Consider the following 23,502-nt stretch of genomic DNA (forward strand, 5'->3'; position numbering starts at 1 on the left):
TTAATATTTACAGAAAGTGTGCTTAAACATCTTAGATAACACATGAAACATAATAGTAAAGCCCTTCTCTGCAAAAACATAAAACAGATTTTAAAAATTTATTTTCTACTATTTTTGTTTTATGTAGTTTAATATCCTCCCTTTATGTAAATAAAGGGAATGTGGATTTAAATGCTGTGACCTTTGGTTTCACACAGTTAAATCTTAACCTTTCCTAAGTGGCTTCTTCCATGTATACTTGGAAGTGTTTCCAATTTCAGTGCTGTTTCTTTCATCTTGAAAACCCCCAAAGATTCTTATCATTATTTCTTCTTTGTTTTTCATTCCCGGTTATGAATTCCTCATCACCACTTCCCTATTCATTACATTCTTGCATCTCACTGGGTTAATAAATTCTTTTGACACCTACTGCCCTTTCCTTCGCTTGCTATCCCTCCTCCAAGAATGGTGCCCATCAATATTGCATGCCAGGGGAGTGCAGGTCTGACAGCGCCCCAGCCCAGCAGGCAGTGGTCTCCCTTCTGTTCCAACTCAGTGATGAGAAGAACCCCTCCTCCTCCTCCGCCTCCACCTCCTCCTCAAGCACCGGCTGCTAACAGCAGACTGAGAGACAGCTGTTTCTAATCCCCAACTCTACTGCAAGGACCACTTGAAATGGATTTCACTTTAGTCTGCTTCCTTAAAAGTTTAATGTGCATTCTCAGGGTATACTTGTAACTAAAGGTTAAGCATAGTGTTCAGGAAAATGCAGCCATGACTCCCCCCCCCCCCCCCCAGTAAGAAAAGTAGAATTAAATAAGAATGTGGTTACTGCTTAAGGAAGAAAAGTGTAATATCAACTATGGCACAGTGAAAGCGGGACGTCACTCACGTCCTAAGAGAATGCATTTCAGACTGGAACAAAGGAGGGCAGAGTGGGTTCAGAGGAAATGAAACTAAAGGGAACAGTAATGAGTTCTCAAGCTGCCACCTACCTTGTGATTCCAAATACATGTATATCTCCAGGTTGATAACTTTAGATTTAATCAAACTTTATTGTTATTCAGTGAGAATGGAGATGATGTTAAAAGGCTAAAAAGAGAGATAACGTTTAACTTTTTTTTTTTTTCCCTAAATAAGAGGAAAGGAAAGCTATAGGTTGAGGGATTCTAGTGAAATTTTAAAATCGGAAGCACAGAGAGCCAAGTTTTATTAAAGGGAAATATGTTAAGTTTTAACTGAGTTCTTAGACCTGATGATAATAATCACTAAGAACTTAGGAATTTCTAAAATTTGACCTTACTTGTGACCTATCAAGGTGGCTGCCACAGTTTTGTAGATGCTGATAAAAGACACAAGACTCCTGAGTCAGACGACGTGCTCACAGCAACACCACTATCCAAAGTGTTACCATTTTTGTGCCAGTTTCCCAAGCCTCAGTTCTGAAAGGGTGATGTAAAGACAGACGACGTCTATACATTCAGTGGCTCCACTCCAGGAATAAACCGTTGTGTTTAGGGAGCCTGAGTGTTTTGTAATGGGAAGTGGACAGGTCTACCATTTACTCCAGAGGGAAGCACTGTATCGTCAAAGGTGATTGCTATACAGTTGTCTTGAAAAGACAACTGGGACCATGCAGAAACATGAGCGATTCAGGGAGCGTAGTCTTCCAACAGCAGGAAAAAGAAATAATAGTGGCTGCTATCATTCACTGAGTGTTAAGTGAGGGTGAGCCACAGATAAAAGCTAACTTCTAGGTTACATAGTATTGAATATATTAACCATAGATAAAGACTAGAGGAAAATCCAGTTCAAGTGGCTGATGCAATTTGTAAAGAAATTTGATATGACCCTTGTAATATCCATGTGAATGAAATAAGATATGAACTGGACAGTGTACATTTTTAATGGGTTTATATTTGACTAAACTGAGTAACTCAAAGTATTGATGTCAGACTAGAGAGAGGTTTCAAGTAGTGTCCTTGAAAATGTCTCTGTCTTTGCCCTGTTCTTATATTACAATGTTATCAATGACTGGAATGAGAACGTAAATGGCAGTTACATCAAATTTATGGAAGATAAAAGGCTAGAAGAGGTAGCCAATATATGGAGGAAAAACATAGCATTAAGAAATAGATGACCTGAAAAATTTCCTAAAACAATTAAAGTAAAATTAGATGGCTAAATATAAATTTCTCTGTATAGGTTCAGAAGCCATTGCTATAACCACAGACAGCCTAAGAGCCTTTCATGTTAAGAGTACACAGAGTGGTCAGCTTTAACAAATTACTTAACCTTCTTAGGGCGTCATTGCCTCCTTCTATAAAGGACATGCTTAACCATATTATCTCTCTCTTCCCATCTAACTCAAGTCTGCTAAATAATATTTATAAATAATTGATTGAGAATAATCTAAAGCAACAATTTTGTGAGGCATTGATATAACTACATGGTGATGGTACTTTAGTCTCCAAGTCATGTCTGACTCTTGCGACCCCATAGAGTGGAGCCCAGCAGGCTCCACTGTCATCCCAAAACAAAGAAAGCAGTAGTCTGCTATACTGTATATTTAAGTACAGTCAGCCCTCTATCCATGAGTTCTATATCTACAGATTCAGCCAACTTTGGATCAATAATATTTGTAAAAAAAAAAAAAAAAGGCATTTTTTCCAGGAAGTTCCAAAAAGCAAAACTTGAATTTTCAGTACACTGGCAACTATTTACATAGCACTTACATTGTATTAGGTATGATAAATAATCTAGAGATGATTTAAAGTATGTGAGAGGGTGTGCATAGGTTATATATCATTTTATGTAATTGTTATATAATTTTGGTTATAAATGTTTAAAGAAATTTTGTAGTAGTTATATAATTTTTATGTAATGGTTATATGCCATTTAATATAATACTGTGCCCTTTTATATAAGGAACTTGGACATCCAGGGATTTTGGTATCTTCAGGGGGTTCCTTGGAACCACTCTTGCGTGGACACCAAGGGGAGATGGTCTTCCATTCATTTCACAATGCCTCACTCTAGTGAAGACAATGAAGCTGACAGACATGTCTCATAACAGAAAGATGGAATTATGGAGAGAGACCTGGAAACCATGCTTTTCTAGCTGAAGTTGCAAAAATTGAGGAAGTTTGGTCTTTAAGAAGGTTTTTAGAGATAAAAATCTCTAAATGTTTGAGAGGCTCTTTAATGTCAAAGTGGAGAGAAAGCAGGTCAGGAATATGTGGAGAGATGTGTCAGGAAGGCACATTGTATTCACTCCAACTAAGAATTTTTTGTAAATTTGAGTTGAGAATAGGTGAGGTGACCCCTCACTACCAACCAAGTCAGCATGTTGTTGGAGAAGCTCTGTGCTTGTTGACTTTGAGGGTCCTTACTGCTCTAAAATTCTGTGAGCCCGGGATTTCTTAAGTCAGGCTATTCTGACAGCACAGTTTTGAGTGTCGTTTTTGCAAAGGCATTGGTTTTAGTCCCAGCATGAGCCCTTGTTGGTTGTGAGGCTTGGGCAGTCCACTCCAACACCTTGGAGCTCTGTCCTCACATACCAACTGACAGCTTGAGTTAATTTATTCATTACCTGTTAATTACATTCTTATTAGGGAAATAATAAGGCAATTTAAAAAGAAAAAAGAAACATAGAATTAAAGAATTTGTATCTTTGAAGTTCATTCCCACCCAAATTCTCAGAGTATGAATTATTATTGTTGTTCAGTGGCTCAGTTGTGTCCTTCTCTCTGCAATCCCATGGACTGTAGCCTGCCAGGCTTCTCTGGCCATGGGATTATCCAGGAAAGAATTCTGGAATGGCTTGCCATTTCCTTCTCCAGGGGATCTTCCTGACCCAGGGATTGAACCCCGGTCTTCTGCATCGCAGGCGGATTCTGTACCACTGAGCCACCGTGTATGAAGTATACATGTAGAGAAATATCCATTTAAATTGCTATAGAAATACAGTTATCTGTTCTTCCTTGGTCATATTTGAAAAAATGAATCTGGTATACTAGCCTGAATTATTTCTGAAAGTCATTTGGAAGAAGTTTAGCTCTAGGGTATCCTTATTCTAAAGTGATTTTTTTGAAGTGTTTTTCAAGTTAGGTCATAAAAACACAAAAGTATCTAAAACTCTATGAAACTACTGGCAAGTACTATCAGAAAGAAAATGCTTATGTAACTTCATAAGGACTCTGTTCCATCTCATTCCACCCTGAAAGTATCTGTACATGAATTTAGAGGAAATTACCAAAGGCAGACCTGTGTCTGAAGGAAAGGATCAAAGAGATGCAGACAGAGTCACTATTATCAGAAAGACCTCAAGTCTTACAAGATCAAAGTCTTGGTATGAAATGCATGTCTTCATACTTAATTCTGCCTCAACCCACCATCCACCCTCCAAAAGTAAAACCTCCAAGAGGAAACTATTTGTGCAACTGTAGATCTGAAATCTCAGTGAGTACATAGTACCTAAATACTAGAGAACTGTCACCATGCGATCTCTGCTCCCCTCCCAGGCCGCCCATGGAGGACTCTCAGACTCTCTTGACCCCTGTGGTGAGCTGTGGGCCTCCGGGAGCCCTGCTGACCCGCCCCGTCATCCTCACTATGCATCACTGTGCAGATCCCAGCACCGAGGACTGGAAGATACAGCTCAAGAACCAGGCAGCGCAGGGACAGTGGGAGGTGAGCCTCTGTGGGGATAAAGGTGCAGTTCATGCGGATAAGCACAGGCGATCATGGGAAGGCTTTTAGTTTTAAAGCAAAACATGGGTGGAATTTTAGCTTATTCTCAAAATGAGAGAGAGAAAGGGAAAGAGAGAGGGAGGGGGAGATGGGGAGACAGACAGTCAGACACTGGCTCCTGAGTGCTTTATCTACTGACTGGTAAGCACAAAGAAAATGATGACCAGTCATTAGCTAACTCATAGGGAAAGTGCACTTAAGAGTCTTACATAAATCCCTTTTGAATATACATACTATCTTGGGAAGGGAAATATATATATATATGTAGTGTGTATATATATAGATATGAAAATGAAAGTGTTAGTCACTCAGTTGTGTCTGACTGTTTGTGATCCCAGAGACTGTAGCTGACCAGACCCCTCTGTCCATGGACAACTCGTCCAGGCAAGAATACTGGAGTGGGTAGCCATTCACTTTTCCAGGAGATCTTCCCAACCGGATTGAACCTGGATCTGCCACGTTGCAGGCAGATTTTTTACCATCTGAGTCACCAGGGAAGCCTCTGTGTGTGTGTGTGTGTGTGTTAATTTTCAGGTAGAGAAACATTGCACCTGGGTCAGAAAATGTTAGGACTTACTTGCCAACAAGTCCTAGAAATGGGTCTGAATTTAACCTGGGAAAGCAGGAAGTGTGTATCCTAAGCTCCAATGCAATGAAGACTGTGTATAGCACCTTGGCTGTCTGTAGCTGCAGCCATTGGAACTTCTTAAGGGCAGTGCCTTAAACAGATCCTGCTCTTTCCATCAGAACCCTGCAGTTAAACCTGAAATTAAGTGCAAAAGGATTTGTTATATTTACCATGAAGATTCTATACCTAATACCTAAAAAAAAAAAGTGATTTGTGTAGTCTTTACAAGAGAATTATCCAATATGCATGTTGTATGTGGGCTTCCCTGGTGGCTCAGATGGTAAAGAATCCACCTGCAATGCGGAAGGTCTTGGCTCAGTCCCTAGGTTGGGAAGATCCTCTGGAGGAGGGCATGGCAACCCACTCCAGTATTCTTGGCATGGGAGAATCCCCATGGACAGAGGAGCCTGGCGGGCTACAGTCCATAAGGTTGCAAAGAGTCGGACATGACTGAGCAACTAAGCACAGTACATGACTCGTGTTGTATGTATTTTGTGATTACTTACAGTATTTTTCTTTTGGGAAAGAAAATTATAGAAAAAAAATTATATTAAGACTCAACTCCTAATATTTTAGGAAAAAATAATAGTAGAGATAGAAGCATAGCAGGGTATCCCTGGGATTATCTGGAATGTCTTCTCTATGGACATACTCTTATCTTGGTCATGTGAGCATCGCTTCTTGCAAGAGGACCTGGATTAAAGTCTAGGGCTATACTTAATGTTAAGACTGGACTTGACCAGGTCTAACTTCAATTCCATTTAAGTTTAAATGATTTATCTCAGAAACATAAAAGTCTTAATCTCAAGGGATCCTACTTTGTTGGCATGATTCTCCACCTATTACCATAATACCGTATTTCTGGATTTGAGTAATAATAGCAATAACAACAATAATAAGAGGAAAAGAAAAGAAAGAGTTATGAAGAGTAAAAGAGGGAAATCCTTATGAAAACACTGTAATTATATTTGTGACAGGAACAGGGAGCATCTTCGTCCTGTGCCATTTCTTCTAGGAGGCTTTCTGTAACACACCATCAGGAAATGACACTCAAGGCTTGTCCTTGCCCTGCTGGAGAAAGCAGCTTCTTTGCAGGTGTCCTTTTGGAGCTGAAATAAGCCTAGAGGTGCTGAGTACCTTTCTCTCCTTTTTAGTCCAGTTAGAGCTTCATCTTTAGGTATGGGTTCAGCTGAAGAAATGATTTCATGAATGCTATTAAAACACAAGCCATGGTGTAGCTCAGATGATGTTGCAAGGGCTAACTAATAAATAGCCATCTGAGGTGGCAACTTTCAAAGCTGTGACAAGCCCTGGGGACTCAATTTATGATGAAACATTTGTTCGTGTTTTTGATAAATAACCATTTGCTCACCATGAGCCAGGCCCACATAGATACAGTAGGAAGCAAAGTAACCTGGTTGCTGCCTCTGCAGAGACTAAGTAGCCTAATGCAGAGCCTGGGCTGTGCCTTCACATGATTTCATTTCTCCCACATGAAATTCTCTTTTAAATTTGAATGAATTAAAAGTTGGACAATTTCAAAAAACAAAATCTGAACTTCCAACTTCTCTTGAAAAATTAAAGGCTGCGTCCTCCCTAACCCTGAACTCCTGCTGTACCTGGTACCTTTACTGTACTTTTACTGTAAGCATCTTTGGCATAGACATCTTTACTTCCACAAGCATTTTTGCCACATAACTAGTTTCTCATAAGACAATTTTGGTGTAAAAGATAAAATAACCGGTGGACAGTTTGGTATGACAGTTTGGTCACCTCTTTGGTCAACCTCAAACCAAAGTTGACAGCTTGGTTTCATCTCTCCACTGACACGTACTCACATTTTTATATTCCATAAATCTGAAAGAGGCCAAGGGCTGAAAAGGCCTAGAGTTGAGCCCACTTTTCTCATAGAATTTTGGAGCATCTGTCATGGCACATGTGAGAATATAAACCAAGAACAAGCAATGGTGTAGAGACGTTTACAACATAATATAAAGCTCAATTATAAATATGCATCCTGGTATTTGGAAACATACTTCTCTTAATTAGGAAGAAATTTTTGCAAAAGAAAAGCGAAATGCAAGGAGATGCATGAACAACCAAAAATATGTATAATACTAGGAATGAAAGATATTGAAGACAAGGGCATATGTATAACCCTCAAAATAAAAACAGGTTATTTGTACAGTATTGTCATGAATCCACACACATTTCAAATGTTTTAAAATATTTTTTATTTCAAAATAAAGTCTTTTTGTTATTCATGTTTTCATGTTTTATTATTTTTGTTAATGTGTCTTTTATTTTTTACTATTTCACCTTTTTTGGCAAAACGGCTTTACTAACCATTAATTGCCAGGCAAAAATGCCTACAGCAAAAATGCTTACAGTTAAAGTACTGAGAGCCCATTCCTGCATGGCTGCAGTGACTAAAGGCAGGTGGACACTGAGCTCGTAGGCTGGCTTGCGCTCTGCTTCACCGCAGTCTCTGCCGTTCCCTATTGTCTTCTGCCCTGTCTGCTTCACACAGTCCTGTTACCTCTCTGCCATGGAATTGTGACCCTTGTTTTATGGATTCTGTGCTTGGTCTTTCAGATGATTTCTGTGGCCGGAGTCATTCGGTTAAATCAAAACCTGGTTAATATAGTTATCAGTTCCGCTTGTTTTTATTTCTTGCTAAACATTAAAAATCTAAAACAGTAGACTGCTTAAAGGCTTACATGAAAAATAACATGTGCCATATGCATAGAGTTTGCCATACTGTGCTTTTAGCAAAGTCCACGAGCCCAGATTATGAGGTAAAGCAGTGTATCACTTTGGAAAAGTAACTGATAGGTGAGTTTGGGAGAACTCAGTAGAATGGTATTGCATAATTCTTTAATTTTCCTAATTATTTTTTAAAAATTCTTTTCAAACCCCTAGATTTTTAGGGGAAACACTACCATGCTGAAATCACATCAAACTAAAAGAGTACTTTTGGATTAAATTAGCAATTTAGAGATTAAAGCAAATGGTCAGAAACAGATAATCAACTCAAATATACTGAAGTTCAAAGGATAACATAAATTTCTTTTGGAATTTTAGGTAGACCCCAGAATGTAGATTCTTGAAAGATCAAAAAAGGCTAAGTGAACGTCTTCTAAATAAAGCATGTTATCAGGCAAACTAAGTAAGGGAGAGAATGATGAAGAATGGAAATAAAAGTATAATAAAGTCAGGGAAAGAAAAAAGAGCAGGAAAAGGAATAATTAAAACTCAGGGGTAAAGGTCCTGCTCTTTGCACCTCCACTGGCCACCATCATGGCCATCAGAGGCTCAGCCACTGCCCCTCCTTCTTGTCCCACAGGATGTGGTGGTGGTTGGCGAGGAGAACTTCACCACCCCGTGCTACATCCAGCTGGACACGGAGGCCTGCCACCTCCTCTCTGAGAACCTCGGCACCTACGCCCTGGTCGGGCAGTCCACCACCAAAGCAGCCGCAAAGCGCCTGAAGCTGGCCATCTTCGGGCCACTCTGCTGCTCCTCACTGGAGTACAGCCTCCGAGTGTACTGCCTGGATGACACTCAGGATGCCCTGAAGGTAGGTGGCTCCAGCTTGGTCCGCGCACTTCGCACCTAGAGACGGGGTGTGTGTGTACGTGCACCAAGTGCATGAACACAAGTGTTTGGCCCCCAAAGATGCAGTTACAAGAACAAACTCAGACGTTTCATCTGAGGCCCTGCTGGTAAATATGCCGTTTCCATTCTGTTGATGCCTCCCAAGGGCTACTTTTGTTTACCTTCCTTGATTTCTTTTAATGAAAAATTTAGAAGTGGCAGATTTTGGCAGTGAGACGCGTGGATGGTAAATAACCTGCTTCTATGTTTATCTCAGCTGTGTTCTTCCTACAAAAGGAGCTGGCATAATTGCTCACACTCTATGTTCCTCTTGTGTGCTACTTCATTATATGCTTTCCCATTCTTTTTATGAGGACTGTGTGGAAGACGGTTAGCATTTGACAACAGGCTTCTGCTTTATAGAATAAATGGGCTTAATTCCTGGTGCTATTACTGCCATTCATTTTCTCCCATTTGAAGCTTTAAAGCATATAGTGAGTGCCTCCAAAGACATTATGATCTAGAAGGAGACAGAAAAAAAGTATGCCAAGGACTTGGAGGCAAGTCAGAGTGTGATACATGCCATAGGTGAATGCAAAGTTTTATGGGAATTCAGGAGAAGGACGCATCATATTATTTTGAGGAAATCTGAAAAGGAGCTAACATTTGAGATTGGCCCTAAAGGAAGCTAGGATTTGACCATCAATAATGGGGAAGAAACACGAGATTCTGGGTGAAGGGAACAGCATGAAGAAACAGTTCAGTTCAATCGCTCCGTCCTGTCCAACTCTTTGCAACCCCATGAATTGCAGCATACCAGGCCTCCCTATCCATCACCAACTCCCGGAGTTCACCCAAACTCATGTCCATTGAGTCAGTGATGCCATCCATCCATCTCATCCTCTGTCGTCCGCTTCTCCTCCTGCCCCCAATCCCTCCCAGCATCAGAGTCTTTTCCAATGAGTCAACTCTTCACATGAGGTGGCCAAAGTACTAGAGTTTCAGCTTTAGCATCATTCCTTCCAAAGAAATCCCAGGGCTGATCTCCTTCAGAATGGACTGGTTGGATCTCCTTGCAGTCCAAGGGACTCTCAAGAGTCTTCTCCAACACCACAGTTCAAAAGCATCAATTCTTCGGTGCTCAGCTTTCTTCATAGTCCAACTCTCATATCCATACATGACTACTGGAAAAACCATAGCCTTGACTAGACAGATCTTTGTTGGCAAAGTAATGTCTCTGATTTTGAATACGCTATCTGGGTTGGTCATAACTTTCCTTCCAAGGAGTAAACGTCTTTTAATTTCATGGCTGCAGTCACCATCTGCAGTGATTTTGGAGCCCAAAAAAATAAAGTCTGACACTGTTTCCAGTGTTTCCCCATCTATTTCCCATGAAGTGATGGGACCAGATGCCATGATCTTCGTTTTCTGAATGTTGAGCTTTAAGCCAACTCTTTCATTCTCCTCTTTCACTTTCATCAAGAGGCTTTTTAGTTCCTCTTCACTTTCTGCTGTAGGGTGGTGTCATCTGCATGTCTGAGATTATTGATATTTCTCCTGGCAATCTTGATTCTAGCTTGTGCTTCTTCCAGTCCAGCGTTTCTCATGATGTACTCTGCATATAAGTTAAATAAGCAGGGTGACAATATACAGCCTTGACGTACTCCTTTTCCTATTTGGAACCAGTCTGTTGTTGCATGTCCAGTTCTAACTGTTGCTTCCTGACCTACATATAGGTTTCTCAAGAGGCAGGTCAGGTGGTCTGGTATTCCCATCTCTTTCAGAATTTTCCAGAGTTTATTGTGATCCACACAGTCAAAGGCTTTGGCATAGTCAATAAAGCAGAATATTCTTATGAAGAAACAGAGGGAACAGTAAATACAGACTCCACACAGCATCTCATTTCCAGAAAGCCTAGATTGATAGATAGGTGTCTTGTTCGGAGGGACCTTGAGGATCAGAGAGAGGCGTGGAGATTCCGTTTCTTTAGTTAATGAAGAATCATTGGAGAGATGTAAATAGAAGATAGACATGACTGTAAATATGTATAGAAATACTAGTCTGACGTCAGTGGAAAGACAGAGTCAAGTTAAGAAAAGTGTGATAGAGCTGGGGTGAAGGCAGAGGAGTGAGAAGAAGGGAAACAGGTAGGAAAGGTCCTAATAAGTAACTCTTGCAGTCCCTGGAGACTAGGAACCCTGAAAGGGTGGAGCAGAAGGTCAGGTCTGCCTCTAAGTAATAGTAGCAGAGTCAGGGGTGGGTAGCTCTGGAGTCATGATATGGTGACTTTGCCTTGGGTGTATTGAATTAGAGTACAGATTAGACACCAGGACCAAGATGCCCAGTGAACAGTTAGAAATATAGGTGTGACTCTCCCAGCCAAGAGCAGATCCTGAGAGTTTGAGGAACCAACCATACAGCATTGATATTTGTCATCCATGATGATTGGGAAGAATATCAAGGGAGAGTAGAGAGAGAAAATAAAGATAAGAAACATTACTGAGAATTTGCATTGTGCTGCGCAAGATTCTAAGTATCTTTTCTTATAGCTTTTTATTTATTTGGCTCTGCCAGGTCTTAGGTGCAGCATGCAGAGTCTTCAGTTGCAGCATGTGAACCCTTAGTTGTGGCATGTGGGGTCTAGTCCCCTGACCAGGGATGGAAGCAGGGCCCCTGCAGTGGGAGCACAGAGCCTTAGCCAGTGGGCCACCACGGAAGTCCCTACGTACCCACTGAACCTTCACAACAACCTGTGGGACCCCGCTGTCCCTATTCAGCTGTGTACTCCAAGGCATAGAAAGGTTAAGTAAGTTGCTCTAGGTCACACAGCTATCAGGTGGAAATAGCAGGCTTCATGCCTGGGCAGCTGGTGGCCGTCTGGACTCTGCTTCTCAAGTGGGCTGCTCAGAGAGCCACACCCTAGAGCACAGGGACTGGGGGAGCCCTGCCGTTGCCAGGGAGACGTGGGGCAGCCAACAGAGGAGCTACAAGAGGAGGAACACCCAGAGGAGGAAGTGGAGAAGTGGGACAAAGATGCAACTAGAAAGCCCAGGGAAGAGAGACTTTTTCTGAAATTCAGGGTATTTCCTTCTGGAGTTTCCACCCAGAGAGTACTTCTGGGTCACGAAAACTGAGTGTTGCAGGTCGTGTCCATGAGGAGATGAACCACAGTTGGTCCCTGGATAAGTTTTTGATGGTTTAGCCTGTAGGAGTTCCTGATGTTAAATGATGTGAACACACAGCTCTTGTGTAAAGCTTGAGGTTATGTCTTTTACATTCTTTGTAAATGTGATACTTCCAAGGCGCAGTCAGGATAGAAATCATCCTAGGCATAAATCCTTCTTAGGAAAAACTGTTTGTAGGCAATCCACGGGGTCTGATTAAGGCAACTTTTTTTTAGTAATTCAAAGAAAAATCATTGCAAAAAGCATCCATAGAAGATCTACATCGTATCTGAAATATCTGATAAACACATTTTTACATTCATACAAGTAGTTTTCATACTTGGGCAACTCTTGACCTTTCTTCTCGACAGACATACACAAGTCCTTGCCCAAAACAAAGTTAGATCTCATAAAATAATTTTTATTATGATAATTAGTGAGAAGAGATGCAAATGGTCAACACTGAGAGAGACTGACAAACAGGTTTAAGAAGTAAAAACAACCCAAGAGCAGTTTATATTATGGTCAGTGCTTTCCAAATAGACGTTTATAAATTCTCACCATCAGGGGATCCAGCACTTAGCCTGAAAGAAACATAAATAATGAATAAGGCTTTCTTGCACCTCATGGCCTTTAAACAACACAGAAATATCAAAATCCTAGTTATAGGTAACCCAGCACACCAAAGAGAGTCTTAGCTCCATCCTGCCAAAACTGCCTTATGCCCATGCTCGAAGTGGGCCCATTAACTCAGAAATGCCCTTCATTACCAAAATTCTGCCTTCTTGGCATGTTGCCTGCCCATGTTCCCCTCCAGCCTCCCTCCCGTCTCCCTGATCCTCTCATCGCTGTTATCTGTAAATACCGTCTTTTGTGCCACCCCTCCAAATACCTCCTCCTTGAGATCCACCCCACTCCTCACCCATGCTCATCCCAAATCCCAAGTAGTAGTTCTCTATCCAGCACACATAGAAGTCAGTTGGGAGGCTTTTTTAAAAAAAGGACTTGTTTCAGTGTTCCAGCCCAAAGGTTCTGATCTGATCCGTGTAAATACTGGGTTTGGTTTTTGTTTGAGCACTGCCTGTGTTATTATACTGTGCAACTAAGGTTATAAACTACTAAACAATTTCCGAGGTCTTTCTGGCACTATAATTCTACTGAGGGCAAACTTTCCTATAACCTCAAATTAATTTCTTACCCATGCCTTCAGCTGCTCACATTACCTGGATCTGGATCTCCCAACTAATATGTGTCTCCCGAAGTCTCTACAGTAAGGACCACACACCTAACTAACCAAGAGGCCAAGAGGAAAAGTTTCAGTACTTCTCATACCGCTGACTATTTCTGGGGTACTGATCTACTCCTGGGCTGGCTTTTCTGTTTATTATTCTTTATTCTGTTACTCCATGGTTCATTACCCAAGTCAGTTCCTCAGTACAGATTTCCATCCTGGCAGTACCTGCCTCGTGCTGTTTCTTTCCACTCCTTTTATTCCCTCATCCTCTTAAATTCAAAGGCATCTCATATTCATAGTTCCTTTGCCCAATTGTAGCCTGCTAACATTCCCATCATTCTGCACTGCCTACCCTCCACTGTAGGTGCTCTTCATCCACAGTGGGAACTGCAGTCTCCACCAGCCAAGATCGCCACCAGTGAAAGCATCCGACCTTGCATCTCTCTTCCAAGGTGCACATAAGCTGCTTTCTGTTTTGAAGAAAGACCTGCCTCAACCTTCCCTGGTCTCCTGCTCCACAAACATTCATCTGCTCTTACCCATATCTCCAGGGAGCTCACTTCCACTCAGAAATTATTTGCCATCTAAAGCTGCTGCAGGTTTTTCTAATTTCCATGGCTACAGATGACCTCCATGGAACAAGCCCTCCAGTTCTGCTTCCAGCCTATTGAGTTTCTCTAAAAAAAATTATAAATTTCTGATCGAGTGTATTATACCCTCAAGACATCTGCCCTAAGCTATAGCTCTCCTGCTTCTGTGCAGTCCTTTTCTGTATCTCTCCTTCACTCCTGAGATTTCACACATTTCTTCCAAGCCTCTGCACCCAAATTCCTGATAGAACCACAGCTCCTTCATGGTTGCCGTGACCTAACGCCTGTGGTATCAGCCAAGGGACACTCCCTCAGCTGCTGTTCTTTACTTTTCAGACCTTTTCTTTCAACCTCTTATCACCTAGTTTGAGCTCTGATGGAAAGCAACTCTACTTTCTTATTGGGGCTTTAATCCAACTTCTCCACCACCTATGTCTCCAGCTTAGCAAGTAATGCCTGGAAGTGGGTCTCCCCAGACTTGGTATTTTCTTAGAGTTACTGCTGTGGACTGGGAAGTCTTTCTGAATTGCAGAAATCCTCAGAGTGTTGGACAAGGAGCTGAGAGGGGAGCCCAATGCATCACTCATTCTTGGGGGTCGGAACTACACAGTTTGGAGAGCTGTTAGAGAAAGACCAGCCCAGTGTTTGGATCTGAACATGCTGGGAATATTAATTCTCACTTTTTGTCACATTGTCCATGTGGATGGGGAAAAAGTAAAAGGACATACCACATCAGTCTGTCTCCGCAGCCCTGATGCATTCTTTCATCTTCCCACCCACCTCTTTGAATTTGGCAGCTTTTTATGACAATTTCCCTGAGTTGTGTTAAAACCTGGAAGCAAAACCAGTCACCTGAAACTTAAAAGCTGTACTTCGCAACATGGAAACATTAATATTGAATTAGAATGTTGGCAGTGACTGTTGGAGTAAATGTCAAGGCTGCTGGGAGATGTTGGAATTCTTTTATGCACCCTTCAGATGGTGTTTTTTTTTTTTTTTTTTCCCTGTTCGTGTACTGGAAGGACAAGTGGGAGCCATGTGGGAGCTGAGTTCATGTCAAGATATGAAGGTGCTAAGAATTGGGAGAATAGTTTAGAACCAGTTCTGTTCTCAAATAGAGAGGTCACATCTATTGAAAGGATTGAGTTGGGTATGTCACAGCTTTTCTCTTTGACTTCTCTTCAGGTGATTAAAGCAACATTGGTATTTGCCTTTCATTTTTGCAAAGGCTTAAATCCTAATATAAATAGACCAGAAGTTAATAGAGAGCAAGGTTATATTGGGGCAAGTTTAAAAACACTACAGGGAGAAACATACATCAGTGTCAACGTAAGTAATTTCTGTCCCACTATCCTAGGAGTGCAATTCTGACTGTCCTTTCCTAATAAAGAGGTTTATTAAAAACTCTGAACCTAAAAGGGGAGTTATTTGCATATAGTATGGGCAGTCTCATGTATCATACATTCAATCATGTAAATTGAATTTCTGACAAATGTATACGCGATACGATCCAAACGATGTGTACCATGCTTTACGTACAGAGAAGGCAATGGCACCCACTCCAGTACTCTTGCCTGGAGAATCCCATGGACAGGGGAGCCTGGTGGGCTGCGGTCCATGGGGTCACTAAGAGTTGGACACAACTGAGCAACTTCATTTTCACTTTTCACTTTCATGCATTGGAGAAGGAAATGGCAACCCACTCCAGTGTTCTTGCCTGCAGAATCCCAGGGACGGGGGAGCCTGATGGGCTGCTGTCTGTGGGGTCGCACAGAGTCAGACATGACTGAAGCAACTTAGCAGCAGCAGTAGCAGCAGCATGCTTTACGTAGTCATTTGTCATGGAATAGAGTTGTCTTTGTATTACTTAGGGTATGTAGTAATCACATACCCTAATCCAGGCTGTAACACGGTAACTCTGTGAAAGATCATATTATGTGAAAAAATAAGAGAAAGATGAAAGAAACACTGAAAATGAAAGCCAGAAATCTAGTTGGTAATTGTGTGACCCTGTTTCTTAGGTGCAGTCATAAGATAGTCAGAGGTAGCCATTAAAGATTTTATTTCATCCTGCCACATGGTGCTTCCTCACTGATGCTCTGATGTCCCCTCCATGGCCAGATGTGACCCTGCTGAACCCAGGACACCTCACCCCTGCCTCTTCTGGGCCAACGAAGGCTGGCCTTCCATTGGGTTGGCCCCACTAGCCGTATCTTTTCATTCACTTCCCTTAAACCACCTCAAAAAACTAGTGTGACCTACATTTCGTATTTTTAGGACCATGGTCTCTGAAATTAAATTAATATATTTGGACTTGTTGTTGTTCAGTTGCTAAGGTGTGTCTGACTCTTTGCAACCCCAAGAACTGGCACATGCCAGACTTCGCTGTCCTTCACTCTCTCCTGGAGTGTGCTCTAACTCATGTCCATTGAGTCAGTGATACCATCCAACCATCTCTTCCTCTGTTTTCCTTGTCCTCTTGCCCTCAGTCGTTCCCACTGTCAGGATCTTTTCCAGTGAGTTAGCTCTTCACATCAGGTGGCCAAAGTATTGAAGCTTCAGCATCAGTCCTTCCAGAGAATATTCAGGACTAATTTTCTTTAGGATCGACTGGTTGGATCGCCTTGCTGTCCAAGGGACTCTTAAGAGTCTTCTCCAGCACCACAACTCGAAAGCATGGGTTCTTCAGTGCTCAGTCTTCATTATGGTCCAACTCTTACATCCCTACATGATTACTGGAAAATCCATAGCTTTAACTATATGGCCCTTAGTCGGCAAAGTGATGTTCCTTCCTTTTAATACATGGTCTAGGTTTGTCGTGGCTATTCTTCCAAGGAGCAAGCATCTTTTAATTTCGTGGCTACAGTCACCATTCACATTGATTTTGGAGCCTAAGAAATTAAAATTTGCCACTGTATCCCCTTTCCCCCCATCTACTTGCCGTGAAGTGATGGGACTGGATGCCATGATCTTAGTTTTCTGAATGTTGAGTTTAAAGCCAGCTTTTTACTCTTCTCTTTCACCCTCATCAAGAGGCTCTTTAGTTTCACTTTGCTTTCTGCCATTAGAGTGGTCTCATCTGCATATCTGAGGTTGTTGATATTCTTCCTGGGAATCTTGATTTCAGCTGGTGATTAATCCAGCCCAGCATTTCACATGATGTACTCTGCATAGAAGTTAAATAAGCAGGGTGACAATATACAGCCTTGATGCACTCCTTTCCTGATTTTGAATCAGTTTGTTGTTCCATGTCCTTTTCTAACTGTTGCCTCTTCGCCTGCTTATAACTTTCTCAGGAGACAGGCAAGGTGGGCTGATATTCTCATCTCTTTAAAAATTTTCCACAGTTTATTGTAATCCATACAAAGGCTTTAACATAGTAAATGAAGCAGAAGTAGATGTTTTTCTGGAATTCTCTAGCTTTTTCTATGATCCTACAGATGTTGGCAATTTGATCTCTGGTTCCTCTGCCTTTTCTAAATCCTGCTTACACATCTGGAAGTTCTTGGTTCATGTACTGTTGAAGCCTAGCTTGAGGGATATTGAGTATTTCCTTGCTAGCAGGAGAAATGACTGCAATTGTATGGCAGTTTGAGCATTCTTTGGCATTGCCTTTATTTGGGATTGGAATGAAAACTGATCTTATCCAGCTCTGTGACCACTGCTGAGTTTTCCAAATTTGCTGGCGTCTTGAGTATAACACTTTAACAGCATCATCTTTTAGAATTAGAAAAAGCTCAACTGGAAATTCCATCACCTCCACTAGCTTTGTTCATAGTAATGCTTCCTATGTTCCACTTGACTTCACACTTGAGCATGTCTGGCTCTAGGTGAATGACCACACCATTGTGGTTATATGGATCATTTTTATAGTTCTTCTGTGTATTCTCGTCACCTCTTCTAAATCTCTTTTGCTTCTGTTAGGTCCTTGCCATTTCTGTCCTTTATTGTGCCCATCTTTGCATGAAATGTCTTCCCTGGTGGCTCAGATGGTAAAGCATTTGCCTGCAATGTGGGAGACCCAGGTTTGATCCCTGGGTCGGAAAGCTCCTCTGGAGAAGGAAATGACAACGCACTCCAGTACTTTTGCCTGGAAAATTCCATGGACAGAGAAGGCTGGTAGGCTGCAGTCCATGGGGTTGCAAAGAGTCGGACATGACTGAGTGGCTTCACTGTCTTTCTTTTGCATGAAATGTTTCCTTGGTATCTCCCATTCTCTTGAAGAAACCTCTGGTGTTGCCCATTTTGTTGTTTTCCTCTATTTCTTTGCATTGTTCACTTAAGAAGGCTTTCTTATCTCTCCTTGGTATTTTCTTAGGTATATCATTCATTTAGTTAGGTATATCTTTCCCTTTTTCCTGTGCCTTTTGCTGCTTTTCTTTTCTCAGCTATTAGTAAGGCCTCCTCATACAACTACTTTGCCTTCTTGCATTTCTTTTTCTTGGAAATGGTTTTGGTCACCACCTCCTGTACAAAGCTACAAACCTCCATCCATAGTTCTTCAGGCATTCCATCCACCAGATCTCATCCCTTGAATCTATTGGTCACCTCCACTGTATAAGGGAGTTGATTTTAGTCATACCTCAATGGTCTAGTGGTGTTCCCTGCTTTCTTCAACATAAGCCTGTATTTTGCAATAAGGGGTTGATAATTTGAGCCATAGTCAGCTCCAGGTCTTATTTCTACTGACTATATAGAGTTTCTCCATCTTTGGGAGCAAAAACATCAGACTGCTTTCAGTATTGACCATGTGCTGATGTCCATGTGTAGAGTCATCTCTTGTATTGTTGGAAGATGGTTTTGCTATGACCAGAACATTCTCTCAGCAAAACTCTGTGAGCCTTTGCCCTGTTTCATTTTGTACTCCAAGGCCAAATTTACCTGTTACTCCAGGTATCTCTTGACTGCCTACTTTTGCATTCTAATCCTCTATTATGAAAAGGTCATCTTTTTAGGGTGTTAGTTCTAGAAGGTGATATATGTCTTCATAGAACCATTCAACTTCAGCTTCTTAGGTATTAGTGGTTGGGGCACAGACTTGGATTACTATGATATTGAATGGTTTGCTGGGAAACAAACCAAGATCATGCTGTCATTGTTTGAGATTACACCCAAGTACTACATTCTGGACTTTTGTTGACTGTGAGGGCTACTCCATTTCTTCTAAGGGATTCTTACCCACAGTAGTAGATATAATGGTCACCTGAATTAAATTTGCCCATTCTCATCCATTTTAGTTCAGGGATTCCTAACATGTTGATGTTCACTCTTGCCAACTCCTACTTGACCACATCCAATTTACCTTGATTCAGGGCCCTAACATTCCAGGTTTCTATGCAATAATGTTTTTTTTTTAATCAGATCAGATCAGATCAGATCAGTCGCTCAGTCATGTCTGACTCTTTGCGACCCCATGAATCGCAGCATGCCAGGCCTCCCTGTCCATCACCAACTCCCAGAGTTCACTCAGACTCATGTCCATCGAGTCAGTGATGCCATCCAGCCATCTCATCCTCTGTCGTCCCCTTCTCCTCTTGCCCTCAATCCCTCTCAGCATCAGAGTCTTTTCCAATGAGTCAACTCTTCGCATGAGGTGGCCAAAGTACTGGAGTTTCAGCTTTAGCATCATTCCTTCCAAAGAAATCCCAGGGCTGATCTCCTTCAGAATGGACTGGTTGGATCTCCTTGCAGTCCAAGGGACTCTCAAGAGTCTTTTCCAACACCACAGTTCAAAAGCATCAGTTCTTCGGCACTCAGCCTTCTTCACAGTCCAACTCTCACATCCATACATGACCACAGGAAAAACCATAGCCTTGACTAGACGGACCTTTGTTGGCAAAGTAATGTCTCTGCTTTTGAATATGCTATCTAGGTTGGTCATAACTTTCCTTCCAAGGAGTAAGCATCTTTTAATTTCATGGCTGCAGTCACCATCTGCAGTGATTTTGGAGCCCCAAAAATAAAGTCTGACACTGTTTCCACTGGTTCCCCATCTATTCCCCATGAAGTGATGGGACCGGATGCCATGATCTTCGTTTTCTGAATGTTGAGCTTTAAGCCAACTTTTTCACTCTCCACTTTCACTTTTATCAAGAGGCTTTTTAGTTCTTCACTTTCTGCCATAAGGGTGGTGTCATCTGCATGTCTGAGGTTATTGATATTTCTCCTGGCAATCTTGATTCCAGCTTGTGTTTCTTCCAGTCCAGCGTTTCTCATGATGTACTCTGCATATAAGTTAAATAAACAGGGTGACAATATACAACCTTGACGTACTCCTTTTCCTATTTGGAACCAGTCTGTTGTTCCATGTCCAGTTCTAACTGTTGCTTCCTGACCTGCATACGAATTTCTCAAGAGGCAGATCAGGTGGTCTGGTATTCCCATCTCTTTTAGAATTTTCCAGTTTATTGTGATCCACACAGTCAAAGGCTTTGGCATAGTCAATAAAGCAGAAATAGATGTTTTTTTGGAACTCTCTTGCTTTTTCCATGATCCAGCGGATGTTGGCAATTTGATATCTGGTTCCTCTACCTTTTCTAAAACCAGCTTGAACATCTGGAAGTTCACGGTTCACATATTGCTGAAGCCTGGCTTGGAGAATTTTGAGCATTACTTTACTAGCGTGTGAGATGAGTGCAATTGTGCAGTAGTTTGAGCATTCTTTGGCATTGCCTTTGTTTGGGATTTGAATGAAAACTGACCTTTTCCAGTCCTGTGGCTAGTGCTGAGTTTTCCAAATTTGCTGGCATATTGAGTGCAGCACTTACACAGCATCATCTTTCAGGATTTGGAATAGCTCAACTGGAATTCTATAACCTCCACTAGCTTTGTTCATAGTGATGCTTTCTAAGGCCCACTTGACTTCACATTCCAGGATGTCTGGCTCTAGGTCAGTGATCACACCATTGTGATTATCTGGGTCATGAAGATCTTTTTTGTACAGTTCTTCTGTGTATTCTTGCCACCTCTTCTTAATATCTTCTGCTTCTGTTAGGTCCATACCATTTCTGTCCTTTATTGAGCCCATCCATGAATCAAGGCAAATTGGAAGTGGTCAAACAAGAGATGGCAAGAGTGTCAACATTCTAGGAATCAGCGAACTGAAATGGACTGGAATGGGTGAATTTAACTCAGATGACCATTATATCTACTACTGTGGGCAGGAATCCCTCAGAAGAAATGGAGTAGCAATCATGGTCAACAAAAGAGTTTTTTTTTAATAGCATTGGCCATTACTTTCACCAGCAGGCACATCATTTTTTCTGGAACTATTTCTCTGCTCTTCCCCAGTTGCATATTGGACACCTACCGACCTGGGGAGTTTATCTTCCAATGTCATATCTTTTGCGTTTTGATACTATTCATAGGGTTCTTGAGGCAAGAATACTGAAGTGGTTTGCCATTGCCTGCTCCAGTGGACCACGTTCTGTCAGAACTCTCTGCCATAACCCATCCATCTTGGGTGGCACTGCATGGCATGGCTTATAGCCTCATTGATCACAAGGCTGTGATCCATGTGATCCTTTTGGTTAGCGTTCTGTGGTTTTCGTTCTGGAGGCTGTGGGATTGTAGTTCTTGCTTCTTTTGTCTGCTCTCTGATGCATGAGGATAAGAGGCTTGTACAAGCTTCCTGATGGGAGGGACTGGCTGTGGGGAAAACTGGGTCTTGCTCTGATGGGCCGGGCCATGCTTGGTAAATCTTTAATTTTCCAATTCGTACATGTAATACATGCATTAGATAATGACAACAAATGTGTTTTCTCTGCTTGGTGTGTGGAAGGAAGTGTAGGGTCAAAGGAAAGCTTAAGTCAGGCCGACTGACTTGATTGGTCCCATCGCTCATCACCTGGTCACTGACTTTGATCTCTTTGGTATGTCACTTGGTCTGTATCAGGGACACTTAAGGGATTCAAGGAGACCAAAGTTATTAAATTTGCTGGCACAAAATAGTCACTCAGTAATGTTAAGCGTCCCTAGGTGGGCATTTAAATTATAATGGCATTTTGAAGACAATGGCTCAGAGAAGATCTTAACTGTAATTGTGATCTAATTGTGTGTGAGTGTCAGGTTTCGTAGCAGGGTGGCTGGTCAGCTACTTAAGGACCAGTTTCCTTTTGATGTCTCCAAGTTATGCCATCTTTTTATCTTCTCATGACACTTGGCCCTGGCCCTATCATATATTTCTGAAATGACCTGCAAAGTTGAATTTATGTTGGAGAGAAGGGGAGGAAAGAGAGAAGAGGAAGTATAAGTTGTGGAAGATGGAATACTGGCTCCTCCAAGACATCTGCACACAAGGTTCAGAACCTGTGAAGGTGTTACCTTACATGGCACAGGGAGACTTTATAAGTATTGTAAGTACAGACCTAGAGATGGAGAGATTAGCCTAAATTATCAGGACAGGCCTCATGTAATTACTGAGTGGCTAAAAGTGGGGAACCTTTCCCAGCTATGGTCAAAGGGAGACAGGACCATGGAAGAAGGAGCAGAGATATGCCATTGCTGGCTTTGAAGGAGGAGGAAGGGGACCATAAGCCAAAGAATGTGGGCAACTCTAGAAGATGGAAAAGACAGGAAAGCAAATTCTTTCATAGAGCTTCCAGAAATGCAAGCAGCCTTACCACCACATTGATTTTAATGCAGTGGTACCTGCCTCAGACTTCCAGCCCACAGAAATGTAAGGAAACAAATTTGTGTTATTTAAGTCACTAGTGAAAGTGTTAGTTGCTCAGTCATGTCCAACTCTTTGTGACCCCATGTGTTCCCACCAGCCTCCTCTGTCCATGCAATTCTCTAGGCAAGAATACTGGAGTGGGTAGCCATGCCCTCCTCCGAGGGATCTTCCCAACCCAGGGATCAGACCCGGGTCTCCTACATTGCAGGTGGACTCTTTACTGTCTGGGGCACCAGGGAAGCCCTTAGACACTAAGCTTATAGTAATTTCTTATTGCAGAAAACAAGAAACTACCTAGAAGTTAAAAAACAAATGTTCAGGGGTGCAAAGAAATACAAGGCGGCTCCAGAAGTTCTAGAACAACCTAAAAAGTCCTATCCCTAATACATAGATGTGTGAGACCAACTTTTCCTTAGAAATAAGCCCAGAGGTAGATAAGCAACATGGCCACTTCCCTGAGTGCTGCCCTGCGGCATTTTCTTTAAGGGTGTCACAAACCGGCCTGACTGGGCAGCTGGAAGCGGCAGCTCAGACCAGGCATCCGTGGCAACAGCAGCTGCGGGAGCAGCAGGCAGAGCCCAGAAATGAGGAGACTTGACGGGAAGTGTGTGCATGTGGTCACCCGAGTCCAACCTTGTTATTATTAGGGATGAGGCATGGCAGACAGACTCGGGGGGGAGCACAGAGCTCCCCAGCGTGCGCACAGACAGAGCAGCAGTGCCGCTGGGCGTGACAGTGACCCGAGGCAGGCGGGGGAGGCCGGCTGACAGTCAGATGTTCCCTCTGCCGGCTCTGCAGCCAGAGGAGAAGGCAGCCCACGGGGAGCTGAGCTTGGTGTCGCTAGAAAGCTGGCAGGGCACGGGGGAGGGGGACAGCCTTCTGCT

General features: G+C 42.2%; 1 protein-coding gene across 2 annotated transcripts in view; it reads left to right on the top strand.

The window, feature by feature from the left end:
* The window catches only part of UNC5C (unc-5 netrin receptor C), a 426,113-nt gene that overhangs the window by 383,375 nt on the left and 19,236 nt on the right, over window positions 1-23,502 (top strand). For both annotated transcript variants that reach the window (XM_061419608.1, XM_061419609.1), the window contains 2 exons: window positions 4,503-4,671; window positions 8,706-8,939. In XM_061419608.1, the coding sequence (XP_061275592.1) occupies window positions 4,503-4,671; window positions 8,706-8,939 (403 nt within the window). The remainder of the gene's footprint in view (window positions 1-4,502; window positions 4,672-8,705; window positions 8,940-23,502) is intronic.

Source organism: Bos javanicus, chromosome 6 (assembly GCF_032452875.1).
Source record: "Bos javanicus breed banteng chromosome 6, ARS-OSU_banteng_1.0, whole genome shotgun sequence".
NCBI lineage: Eukaryota > Metazoa > Chordata > Mammalia > Artiodactyla > Bovidae > Bos > Bos javanicus.